At 27.6% G+C, this 14,232-nt stretch overlaps 2 protein-coding genes across 2 annotated transcripts; both read left to right on the top strand.

Moving 5' to 3' along the window:
• The first annotated feature begins 1,075 nt into the window (after positions 1–1,075).
• On the top strand, positions 1,076–8,543 carry LOC138944115 (E3 ubiquitin-protein ligase KCMF1). The gene is given in 8 exon segments (XM_070314997.1): positions 1,076–1,172; positions 1,548–1,687; positions 1,819–1,852; positions 1,855–2,014; positions 2,355–2,547; positions 3,842–4,059; positions 4,520–4,970; positions 5,322–8,543. Coding segments are annotated over 8 exon segments (1,470 nt in total). The 3' UTR covers positions 5,499–8,543.
• Positions 8,544–12,274: 3,731 nt separating this feature from the next.
• Rpi (Ribose-5-phosphate isomerase) lies at positions 12,275–14,113 on the top strand. The gene is made up of 6 exons (XM_070314990.1): positions 12,275–12,426; positions 12,513–12,573; positions 13,281–13,396; positions 13,476–13,609; positions 13,684–13,825; positions 13,904–14,113. The coding sequence occupies exons 1-6, from the start codon at positions 12,286–12,288 to the stop codon at positions 14,108–14,110; spliced, it is 801 nt and encodes a 266-aa protein (XP_070171091.1). The 5' UTR covers positions 12,275–12,285; the 3' UTR covers positions 14,111–14,113.
• Positions 14,114–14,232: the final 119 nt, after the last annotated feature.

Genomic DNA, 14,232 nt, shown 5'->3' with positions numbered 1-14,232 from the left:
AAGCAGTGGTATCAACGCAGAGTACTATGACTCGCTTTGCTACGTATTGCTATTTATAGTTTTATAGTCATCTGACTTTTAATTCTTTATCAACAAGTTAAAAGTACTTTTAAATTTCATATGACTAGAATAAATTTTGTTAAGACTGTTAAATTTAACTTATTTTTAAATTATAACAGTATTATATATATATATATATATATATATATATATATATATATATATATATTACTTAAAATATATATATAAACTAAAATATTAAAAGTTATAGAAACAACTGCACAATTTGTTCTTAAAGGTATTATTTATAAATAACTATTGATTAGTTTAATAATAATTAGGTTAATAACACAAATGTTATTAACTTTCTGTTAATTAGTTTTTTGCTCTTTTATTCACATATATTTTTTGTTACATATACACACACACATACACACTGTCTCTTTTCATAAAAAACAGTTTAAAATTATTATTATTTGTTATATACATATTATGTTCACTTTATTGCACTACTAAGAAATATATATTAATAAAACAATAGTGCGCAGTTTGCAAATATTAATATACTTTGTAACATATTAGGTTTTATAATATTTAATATTCGAAAAATGTTAATACTCTATATGTTTCAATGCAGATTTTTAAAAAATTATTTGACATTGGTTACTTGTGTTAAAATTTCTTATCAACAATTCTAAAGTGAGATATATATATAAAGTTAACAAATCTTTATGACTTATGTTTAAGACTCCATATGTTAGTAGATTTTATCTTCTCTATTTTTGATTCATTATTACTTATTTCATAAAAAATAATAGAAAAACTTTTATTACATTTAACGATAAATTTATAAAATAAATAGATTAATAAAAAAGAGATTGGATGTAATGACAAATTAGAAATAATTGAAGCAATATTTAAAATTATGAAACTTTATATATATGATATGTAATATATTTTATGCAGTATTTTCTTACGTATTAATTTAATGTATCTATTTTAGGGGTAAGCTGTGATTCCTGCTTGAAAGGAAATTTTCGGGGTCGTAGATACAAGTGCCTTGTATGCTACGATTATGATCTATGTGCCAGCTGTTATGAGGGAGGTGCCAGTACCACACGTCACCTCACAGATCATCCTATGCAGTGCATACTTACTAGAGCTGGACTATGGTAAGGCGCTTATCAAATTGAAAATATAATATTTAATTTTTTGATAGTAAACATTTTACAAGTATTATTGCATGCTATATACACATATACTAGCAAAGTAAGAAAGATTATTTCAATATATTAAATGTTAATTAATAGTTGATTATAAATAACAAAAAAAATAAAGACTTTTGATAAGTAATATTTTTTTAATAAGTAATTAAACAAAATTTTTTTTGCTAAATTTTGCTTTAAGAATATTGAAATTTGCAAATTTAGAAAGAAAAACATGTATTCTCTTTCCTTCAAGTTTTTCAAACAATTTAAGAGAAAAGAAAGAGATATATAACAATTATCAAATACCTCTTAATTCATTTTTAAACTATTTTTTAATAGAATTATATTATGGTGGCGAAGGAGTAAGTGTAGAGCAGCCTCAATCTTTAACTTGTCCTTATTGTGCAAAAATGGGTTTAACTGAAGCTACATTGCAAGAGCATGTCGCTGCTGAACATCCTGATACTTCATTTGAAGTTGTATGTATATATATTCTTATTTAAAATATGTATATTTATATATATTTAAAAAGAGAAAGAGAGATATAGACAAATAATATAATAACATTTATAAGTATTATTAAGTATTATAACTTGTACTTTTATCATAGGTTTGTCCAGTATGTGCAGCAGTGCCAGGTGGAGATCTAATCATGTAACTGATGATTTTGCTGGCCATCTGACATTAGAGCATCGTAGCGGACCAAGGGACCTGATCTCCTTCTTGGATGAACCATCTGCAAGCAGGCATGGAGTTAGGCGGATACCTCATCCATCTAGAGCAGTTGGCGCACCGCGTGCGCGTCGGTATGTAATAACACTTCTCTCTCTCTCTTTTTATAATAATTAATTTATTTATTGATGTGTATAATATATTATATTTATCGATTATTTTTGTCAAAATAATACTATACAATAATATAGTACTGTAGATTAAAATAAATTTATTCTCATGTGATTACTGCTTACCATTGTGTATAATATGATTATTATGATTATTATCTATCAACTTTCTCTTACAATTTATAAATTTTCTTAGAAAATGTTTTATTAGAAAATTTATGATTAGCAACAAGTAATTTTTATCATATCGTTTTATCATCATCTCATTTAAAAAATGTTTATTGGACTATCATTGGATCTGCAGGTCCAACATGCATTTCAGTTCATCTGGAGGATTAAGCCCGAGTAATCGGGAAGGTATAGATCCAATTGCGGAATTGCTGTCCCAATTGTCGGGAGTACGTAGAAGCGGAGGTGGAAGTGGACAAAGTTCATCGGCACCTTCGCAACTACAGCAATTACAAATGCAATTGCAATTAGAACGACAACAAGTCCGGGTATAAACGAATCTATTTTTTATTACGATGAAAATTAATATATAATTTTTATTAAAATATATATAATCGATGTCATATATGTTTTCATGTTTAAAGTTAAGCATTTTGGATTAAATGCATCATGCTATTAATTTATAACAGAATATATCATGTTCAGACATTAAATCTTATGTGACTCAGAGCTTATGCATAATAATTTAATAGATACAAACGTTTATCACAACAAATGAAAACATGTTAAACATAAATAAAGAATAATGAAGAAATTATGAAGTATTAAATCAATCGATAAAAAATATTTTGAAATTGCTCTCTAACAATCATGTTTAGAATATATATATAGAGGTTATTCTCTCGCATGTATTTTGTTTAAATTTTTCCATGCTTCGATACCGTGTTATTTTTATTAATTATTCCTCTCAAAAATGCGAGAGTAGATACTTATAAATAAGGATGTGATAGAATATTATAGAAGAACAAATAAAGATAAAATGAATGAAGAATTATATAACTAAGAAACACAAATTGTTAAGAATTCTGATTAATTTTTGAATTTAATCTAAGCAAACTGATTTTGACAATGAATATACATATGGTAAATATATGTATATAATAAATATATATATATAATAAAATATATCATACAATGAGTTAATAATTTAAAAATTTTCATCAATCTATTGTGCCAATACGGTAGGATATTGATGATTAATGCGCGTTATATTTTATGTTATTAATTAATATCATTTAGATATTATATATACATACATACATACATACATACATACATACATACATACATACATACATACATACATATATATATGTGTGCGTGTGTGTGTGTGTGCGCGCGCGCGCGCGCGCGTGTAATATATAATATAATATAATATATATATATATATATATATATATATATTATATATATATATATATATATATATATACATACATATATATCATACATACATACATACATATATATCATACATACATACATACATACATACATATATACATATATATATATATATACATACATATATATATATATATATATATATACATACATACATATATATAATTCTTTTTTATAAATATTTATTTATGTTTGATGAATTATATCTATATAATTATTATTCATATTGTAATAAGTTCTTATTTTTATGCAAAAAAAGAGATGACTATATAAAAATAACTCTTATGTTTATCTCCAACAATCTTTCTAATGGAAGAATTAATAACTTTTTATATAAAATAGACTATATAGATATTAAATAAAATATTACTTCTCTAGGCTGCTAGACAACAACTCGAGCGATTACCTAGGAGACAGACACAAGTGATCGGTTCCGTGAGCGGTGGCAGCGGAAGTGCTAGTGGAGGCAGTGGTGGTCATTCTACTGCTATGGGGGCATCAAATAATGCCAATAGTAACAATAATACGACCAATGTGGCCAATCCACCTGGTATACCTTCTATTAATTCACAGAACATTATGTTTTTGTTACCCAGGTATGTTTTCTTCTTTTTGTATTTATATTTCTAAATATACATATATATTTTCAAGTTGCAATAAAATATAATGTTTAATTATTTCTTACATTAATATTAATAAACATGGTATTTAATATATATATTAATATGTAAATAAATATACTTAATTTCAAGTGCATTTTAATGTCAATTTATAGAATTTTATAGAATTATGTGTCATAAATAATTGCTAAAAAACTATATTATAAATATCTTCAAGTATTTATTTTTAATAATAATGCTTCAATGTGCATTTTATCATGTATAAGCACATTATAATTGTTATGTGTTCATGTATGTATATGTATGTGTAAAATTAAATATCTATCCACATAAACAGCGAAAAGATCAATATATTTATTAAAGCGCTGTGAATATTGTAAAATTTGATTGTTGTTATATTTAATAAACATGATTGTTTCTTTTTACATTTGTGTAGATGCATTACGACTACGCTGTCTGATTCACAATTGCAAAGTATTGAACGCGAGAGTGCAAATAGGAGTCTTTTTGCACGTGAACTTATCGTTGCAACGCTTTCTCAAACACTGTCAGAATTGATGCAACAGCAATGTACCGTGCAAACGCCGGCGTCAAATGCAACTACTGCCACGACCAGCCCTGAAACACCAAATGCCAATACTTCCATCATCCCCACGAAGAAATTGAGTTTACCTCAGGAAGCAAAGAGGGAACAAGCTACAAGTAAACACATAACATCTATCCAACAAAAAGAATCACATATTCTGCAGGCTGCTGCTGCTGCTACAACTGGTAGCATGGGCTCAGGTCTACAAAATCAGGGCTTATCCTCGAATCCTAATAGCATTGCAACACAAAATCCACCTATAGTTCAAACGTTGATGCATAGTGTGTTACCTCAGCCATTGGTAAGCATCCATTTTTCTGGCATCTAATATATGTACAGCTCAAAGTCTTTACTGTTTTAATTTATTAGAGAATGTATATGAAAGATGAAAGTAATATATATGATATATTTGGAACTTGATGTAGCTATTTAATATTTATCTTTCTCATACAACTTTATCTTTCGGTTATCATATCTAAATTTAGTTATCAGTATGCATAATGGTGACTGTGGAACGTTCCTCTTACGTCAGTACATGTTATATCTAGTACCATATGTAGTGTGTCAAAACTATAACTAATACACAATAGAAAATTACAATGCAATACACAAATAGTAACATCAAATTCTTATAGAATTTCGTATAATGTAGGTATTGCAGCAACCACTGCCGCCACCAATTAGGAATACTGGTACTGGAACTATCAGGGAACCGATAGCAGCTCCGGCGCCCGCTTATGTCAGAGGTGGAGTAGGTTCTTCGCGTAGGAAGCCGGTTAGGGCCGTAGATGGAAGAAACCAATCTACGGAGCCACCACCCCCACACTAACCCCTTCTTAGCCCGTGTACCCACCCATCCTGATTCCTCACACAGGACCCTCTAGCACTAGTCCTAGCACTGTTTAGAACACCTCATCATTATTGTTATTATTATAATATATATTAATAATTATTCGAAACGCCCTCTCCTCCCTTGTTTCTCCTTTTCCTCCTATTCCTCTTCTTCCTCATCTTCTTGTGCCCTCCTACTATTACTATTTTCTCGAACTTTAATTTCGCCATCTATATTGTTATGTGACATGAAATAAGGGCAAGAGCTGATTTGCGCTGGCCACTGTGGCATATCTGTGGAATAATAATGTACATAACTCACTTCTTGCAGTCATTCTCGGAATATATATAAAATTCGTTTGCGAATACTATTCTTCTTCGAACGAATCTTGCCACGTTCTTCCACACTGAAGTTCTACTATGGCGTTATATCTCTTATTTCCGCTGGAGAACAGGTGTTGACGAATAAACGTGCTGTAAAAAGAAAGACCTTATGAAGACAGCGACATTAGCGCTCATTGTTCAGTTATCAAAGTATAGAAGGATAGGGATGTATACACGAGAATATACTGTATTGTGACCCAGCAGATCTAGACGAATATGTACAGGAATGAAATTTTTCAAAATTACATTGTGTACATTATACATGTTTGCTGTTACAATACAAATAAAATGATAAAAACTTTGTTAATTTATATACGCAGCATAAATTCTATCGAACAATCGACTGCTAATGTGCTATGTACTTTAAAATACGATATGCGTTCTCTTTTTCAAATAAAAATATATGAACGCCTGGGTTGGTCCGTAATATATTAACGCTTTTAAATTGTTAAAAACTAATCTTCGGATAACTTCTCCGGTGCACTAATAGTGGAAGATAATACACACAAAACTATTGTAGAGATAAATAAATGAACTGTCATGAATGGTATAACAATGCAGAATAATTACTGCATATTTTTCAGATGACTACATAGATTTAAACCTCGTTATAATAGAGAAAGACTCCTCTGTATGCTTTACAATCAATAAATCATTGGTATAATGTATAATGTATAAGAAAATATTACTTTATAATCTACAATTATTATTTGTAGCTAATATAAACTTCCATTATTTTTCAATTTGTTTTAAATAAAATTTACTCTTTGCAACACTATATGTCAAATAAGCAAAAAGTTTATGAAAAAAGAAAAAATGGGAAAGATATACTGACAAAATTTTATGTACTAGACTATCTTAAGTGAACAGATGTTTAATAGAATTAAATTTGATTTAGTAAATTGGCACTAGCGCGCGGACCATCCCTTGGCAATTATACAAGGCATAAGAAGATGATGTCATAAAGTGGAGGGAGATTACATTTAACTGTTATAAATTATTATCATACGGCAACTTTATAAATTAATATTTCAGAATGGTTTAGCCTTTTGCGCTTATTAAATGGTATTAAATGTTTTATTAATATTTAATTAAATACTTTGTCAGAGATCATTGTTTTTCAGATTATTGTGAATTATGTAATTGTAGATCGTAATTCGATATAGTTATGGAATAAGCTTTTTTTTTTTTTTTTGAAATTGATCACTCCATTTTAAGGCATTAAAAAAAAAATAACTATAGTAATATTTTTAAGAAATTTTGTTTTCTCATAAAGCTATACTTGAGATATATATCTAATACATGTTTAAGAAATATAACGTAAAATGTTTTATTGTGGATCAATCGCGGCAATAAAAAATATCTTTAAATTTTTCTTTAAATTTTTTTGAAAGCGAGACATCTCGCGAGTATATTTAATATTTCTAATGAAAAATTATTTATTTCTTTTATTTTTTTCTACATACAAAGGGACATTGGTAATATTATATCAGAGTATGCATGTGATGCATTTGTAAAATTTCTACTCGAGGAGTAGAAGATTTCAAAAATATTTGTATACATAAGCATTATTTGTCTTTCTCAAATTTTTATTGCTTTCTCCTCTCTTTCTGCCCTTTTTCTTGCATGCTCATTGTCGCATACATAATTTTCTATCCTGTCATTAATTTCGTTAATTCAAATTATCTTTTGCCTACTATCCCGTGTGAGCGTGTATCAGCAAGATGTGGTGGTTCTGTGAAACGTGTAACATTTTATAAAAAAATGTGCAAAAATTAAATATGCACGTATCGTGTAGAGATCCGTTGAAATATTTAGTGTGTGAATCTATATTATGATAGTATGAAATTCAGAGCTTGGTCATCTTATTTTCTGTGCGCGAGATATCGAGGAACTTTGAAACTAAAAATTAAAGAAATTAGGAGGATAAATTGTGTATGCAAGGAATGTGTTTAACTTTTAATTGCCGTTTCTTTGATATATTCTAATCTTCCTGGATGTTTTGCTTATCTCTTTATCTATATTCGACATGTGTACACTTTAAACAAGTGTTTTTTCGAATAGTTATTCACAATCTTGTACTTTGTGCTGTGTAATTAGTTGCAATTTACGAAAAAATAGATTCGAAATAAATTAAACGGGATACACTGAATTGCCTTAATGCAAGATGCCTGAGAAATTAATGAAAGGGATCGACTACCCTCTTTGAAAGATGGATGTGTCTGCATTGCGAATATCTTGCGCATGATGCTCCAATGAAGTTAATACTGTACTGAGCTAATCTTAATAAACATATGCATACGTAAAATTATCAAATAGCGGATATTGTGAGCGAATTTACTGCATTATTATATATTCTGACCGAATCAATTATTTATTCAAATGGAATATACTATGACGGTTCACGGCCAAACTGTGGAAGCCTGTATTTAGAAACGAAGTTTCTCGATTCCAAATCGATATAAATCATTTAATATTTAATTGACTAGAAATTGCGTTTTTTTGTTTAATTAGATTTAAAAGCAAAACATTGCACACTTTATTTGTATTTAAGAAATTGCAATGATGTGTTCCTCTTGTTTCCATATCACTAATCGAACTGTCAAATGTCAAATTTTCTGTTTTCATTCGAATGTTTTTATTATTATGCTTTTTTATTATTTGCAACATTATATATATATATATATATATAAATAGAATAATATATATATATATATATATATATATATATATATACATACACATTTTACATGAAATAATGTTTGAAAAATTCTAGGGGATTTCACAAAAAAGCTATTTCAGAATCTTTTGCTAGTCATCTATAATGATTGATCAGGATTCGTAGATTTTAGCAAATTATAAGAGAGACTTCAGAATTTATACAAAACATTTGCAAATTTATCAACGAATACACGTATAGAATAAAACAGAATTGAGTGTACTAACATCATTACAATCCTTAAAAAAATGCTTGCGATATTTTCTTGCCACATTTTCCTTATTGTTATATAAATCATCTCCTTCCCTTATAAATATTCAATTTATATGTACTATATTTTATGTATCATTAATGTCTATCATATAACTAAATTATATGTTATGGTAAAAAAATGTGATTATAATTTGGCAATTATTCATAATTATTGATAATTATGCATAATAATCAATTAATCATATTTACAGTAACATATATATACCATATACACAAGAGAGATGCACATGATAGCATATCATTCCCTGAATATACGTCATGCAATATTATATTTGTGCACATGTCGAAGTAAATTTGAAATAACGATACAAAATTGTATATATATAGTTGATAAAAGATTATGATAGAATTCAAGAAAAAAGCAAAAGAAGATAGAGAGCTTAAAGGGCGAACATTAAAAACTGATTCCTGTCAAATCCCTGATTTATTAATGATTGTATTACAATATCTTATTAATATCTTTCTTTTTTAACGTTATAATCAATTATTAATGTAATAATCTTAAGGCTTGTGTATATCTAAATTTGCAGCCCAACATGGAGATGTCTGATTGTGTAACATTAGACAATTATCAATCGTTTTAAAACAAAGGGAACGTCGTTGTAATATATTGCGTTATCAATGCGTTATGAATGGAAATTAAGCGAGATCATGTTATCATTCGCAACAATTATTATATAAATATAAATATGAGAATGATTTTAATATAATGCACATATTCTTCGTTGAAATGCTTATTTAACATATTTACGTTACGATAGCGCAATATGTTTTCATTAACATGAAATGAGAAAATTTCCGCAGTTATCTTTCTTATATTTCACTTCGTTATCCTTAAAGCGCGATTAATTTAAAAATCTCGTCATTATAATATAACTTTATTAATTAGTAAAGAGTATACAGCATGTCTGTACGAAATGTCGAATAGGGATAATAAATATAGAGATAAATTTGAGGATAATATAATGCCTCAATCTATCATTGTAAATCATAATCGTATCAAATCGATTCGTTATATATAATGCAAATTAGTATCATTCTTGTTTAGATAAAGAAACAAAAAGAACGGTTTTGCAAAAAGAGTATTAAGTCTTTTTTGTTTTGATTGTGCTAAAAATCTGAACTCGTATAATTATACCGGTTTCGATTTAATTAGAAGTGAGCGATATTATAAAGAACTTGATATAGAAAAAGAATCATAAAAGTTAAAGAAAAGCCGTATGTAATAGATATGTAAAGATAGAAAGAAAAATGCCGATTTTATAGTTACCTGGCGCGCGATCCAATTTTTCTGCAAAAAAAATTTTAGACGCAATTTGCCGTTGTATTACTTCTTGGAAGAATCATGCGCTATATAAGACAGGAAAATATGATAGAAAAGAAAGTAACGAAGTTCTCTTGACTGAAAAAAAAATCTATTTTTTCCTGTAAAACACAGGAAAGAAACATAAAAATAGAAAAATAAGACGTTTGTTTTTCATTTTAATGCGATATATATGTCTCATAAGTATCTATCAAAGTGTAGAAATCTATAGAAAGATATTATATTCTATATTGGCAATAAAGTTGATGTTTTTTGATAGATATTTTAATTGAAAACTTCCATTAAAAAATTATTTATTATCGATTATATATAAACAATAACTTCGGTAAATACAATTTTACTATCACATTTTGACAGATATCTTGTATATGCACAATCAAATTGAGAAGAGAAAGAACAGGAGGAGACTTATGTTATTTGGATCTAATTTCATAATATAATTTGATATTAATTAATAAATAGATTTATGTCCCGATTTATACCACACGGAAGAAGATGTCCGACATAATTGTTTTTACTGCTATGATCACGTTAAAGCTCATCCGTTTTAGAGAGTAAATAGCCAAAAATTACAATAAGAAATTTATTAAATTTTATGTGAGAAATTGAAAATAATTAATGATTAATGATTATTTAGGCGATCTAGTTGCATAATATAAGATATTTATGCAACTGCAATGTAGTGTTAAGAGTTTACTTCTTGCGATTGTTACATTCACATCGGATCACTTTAACGCGGTTTAGTTTGTCAACGTATGTAAATCAAAAATTCTTGATTAGTGACATCACTTTTTTAGAACTTTTCTTTATTCCAGTGTAACTTAATTTTTATAAAGACGCCAATTAATTTATCGTTTCTTGAAGAGAGAATTTAAATATTTGATCAACAAGCGATAAAGTTAGAAAATCACCCATTAAGTATTGAATATTTTTAATATTGAATATATGAGATTTTTTTCGCATAGAATTTAGATGACAGGAATAGATTTCGGAGTTCTGAGCGATATATCTTGCTAAAAATTTTTCTCTATGATGGAGTACATAATTACACGCGCGAATTAGCATGGGAAAATTCTACATGGATTTTTACCTGACTTTTAAGATGATAATGCTATATGAATATGTATGAATACATGATTGCAATGAACGAAAGTGAGAGCAAATGAATAAATAAGATGGAGAAAAAAGAGAAAAAGAAAGAGAGAGTGCATTGATAATCGAGATCTTGTGCGTGATAGATACATTAAAACGAAAAGTATTGATTAATATTACTGCTAATTATTGATAGCAAAGAAGAGAGAGAATTTAAGAAAAGTCATATATATATATGATAATTATTGAAATGTGTAAATTATGTTTGGTTGTATTTTGTGTTATATGCCTCTGATGCTGAATATAATGGAAATTCAATTAAGACATATGTGTCTGCTGATCCTTATTTCCTATCAGATATACATATTAAACTTATGAAGTACATCCAGAAATCAGAATTTTTATGTTTATTTGACAAGGATCAGGATCTGAATACAGAGATTGAAACTAAATAATAATATATGGATATCAACAATATATATAATATATTGTTAATATATGGGTATCAATTGGATAATATATGGGTATCAACAGAATACGAAGAATGAAACGAATATTATGAGAGATATATTTATTTATTTAATCTTCTATATATTATATATAATTTAATTTTTTTTTATTGTAACAATTAAAAATTTTGCAATATCTTTTTTCATATGATTATTAAAATTATATTTAAGAATAAATAATATGCACGGAACGCTTATTGTGATTCTTGTGCTCAATTAGATCTCAAGAATTAATATCTAGAATTTAGAGGAATCAATTCGCGAATAAATACAAGACAGATCTAAAAAAATCGATGTTTTTTTTTTTTTTTTTCAAGAACGATTTTTCTCGATGTTTTGAAAAATCGATTTCTAATCGAATACTTTTATATTCGTGCACATGATTCGTATAATATATAAAAACAATATGATGCTTCTATAGCCATTATTTTATTTTATTACTGTGCCTATATGAGATACATAATAGAGATAATTTTGCATCCACATGAGTTCACATATGATCCGTTTGCCTGTTCAAATAGCCGCCAGATTATGGCACAGTGTTCCGAATAGTTTACTAAAGATGGGTCCGCTCGAAAGTGCCAAGAAAATTGCGGCTCATAAAGCCGTGAACGAATATGTCCAGGCAAGCTGGTTTATTTAAAAAGATTGTAAATAATTGATCAGTTAATTTATGAGGTTATATTAATATTCCAGTGAATTGTTTTTTAGAATAACACTGTGATCGGAATCGGTAGCGGGTCCACTGTGATTTATGCCGTTCATAGACTTGGTAATGATGACGTTTCTTTTATCATACAACTATTTGAAAATTATTTTATTTATTTTTATACAATAGTATGTTTCGAACATTACGATATACTTAATCAGTTATCAGCCAGTTTTAATATTATTCTAGAATTCTCATTTCTCCAAGAAAACATTTAATTGTACATACTAATAAAACTATAAAAAGGTATTTTATTACTATTTATGTATTAAATTTTCTATGCACCATATGTTACATGTGTTCATATAAAGAAAAAAATATTTGTACAGGAAAAATCCATTTTCTTAATATAAAGTCATTTCTAAAATAAATGATTCAATTAATGTTGTAGAATCCGATACGTTGGCGTTGATAGCTGTGGTAGGAGATTATTTTCCTACTTTTAATCTAATTTTAAAATTTAAACGCTGATATTACAGTATATTTTATGCATTATTCTCTGGATTGTTTTATTGAAAAACATGTGGCTAAATTAACATTTGACCTTTTCATCGATAATGTCAGCATATTTTTTTATTCTTATTACATCATAAAAAATTCTATGTGTTAGTTTGAGTTTTCTATATAAGTTGTAATAATACTTTATTCTTTGCGATTAATAAAATATACCTTTATTACCTTAATAATATATATATATATATACCTTTATTTAAATATTTCATAAATATATTAGATTTTATAAATGTGCTTATAAAGATTTTTGTTTTTAGCTGAACGTGTCAAGGAGGAGGGACTCAACATAGTCTGTGTTCCTACATCATTTCAAGCTCGTCAACTTATATTAGATAATCACCTAACTTTAGGTGACTTAGAGACTTATCCAAAAGTAATTCTGAAGTATTTTCTCTATATTATATTTTTTATTATATTATGTATTTATAAATGTGATTTTTACATGATTATAGCTGGATTGTGCGATCGATGGAGCAGATGAAGTTGATGCTGATATGAATCTCATTAAAGGTGGTGGAGGATGTTTATTACAAGAAAAAATTGTTGCTTCTTGTGCGCAGCAATTTGTTGTCATAGCAGACTATACGTAAGAGCATAATCTTTATTTTAATATTATCTACAGAGACATTATATAATTTCTTTATGCATTTTACATTTCAGAAAAAACTCACAAAAGCTTGGCCAGCAGTATAAGAAAGGAATTCCTATTGAAGTAGTTCCTATGGCATATATACCAATTCAACATAGAATTGAAAGAACATATGGAGGAACTGCAAAAATTAGAATGGCTCTGGCAAAAGCTGCAAGCACATATATTTTTATTATTCAGATTATTAAATATATATAAATAATATATAGATAATGTATATTTTATTTACAGGGTCCAGTAATAACAGATAATGGTAATTTTATTTTGGACTGGCATTTTCCACAAGGCTTAACTAATTGGAATAAAATTAATCAGGAAATATCTCTGATACCTGGTGTCATTGAAACTGGTCTATTTATAAATATGGCTGAGAAAGCTTTTTTTGGTATGCAAGATGGTAGTGTAAAGGAACAAAGTTCAAACATTCAAAAGATTTAATATATATCATCTTTCTATTATCTTTGGGCATTATAATATTTGTGTCTATAATGAATCTTATATGTGATATTATTAGCAAAGGATCTTCTTAGTAACTTCTCTTTGGAATATTAATTTTCATT

The sequence above is a fragment of the Polyergus mexicanus genome, unplaced genomic scaffold (genome assembly GCF_030449975.1).
Source record: "Polyergus mexicanus isolate NDT 795.1 unplaced genomic scaffold, iyPolMexi1.0 SCAF_89, whole genome shotgun sequence".
In the NCBI taxonomy this organism is placed as follows: Eukaryota; Metazoa; Arthropoda; class Insecta; order Hymenoptera; family Formicidae; genus Polyergus; species Polyergus mexicanus.
This window is presented reverse-complemented; position numbering and strand designations above follow the sequence as displayed.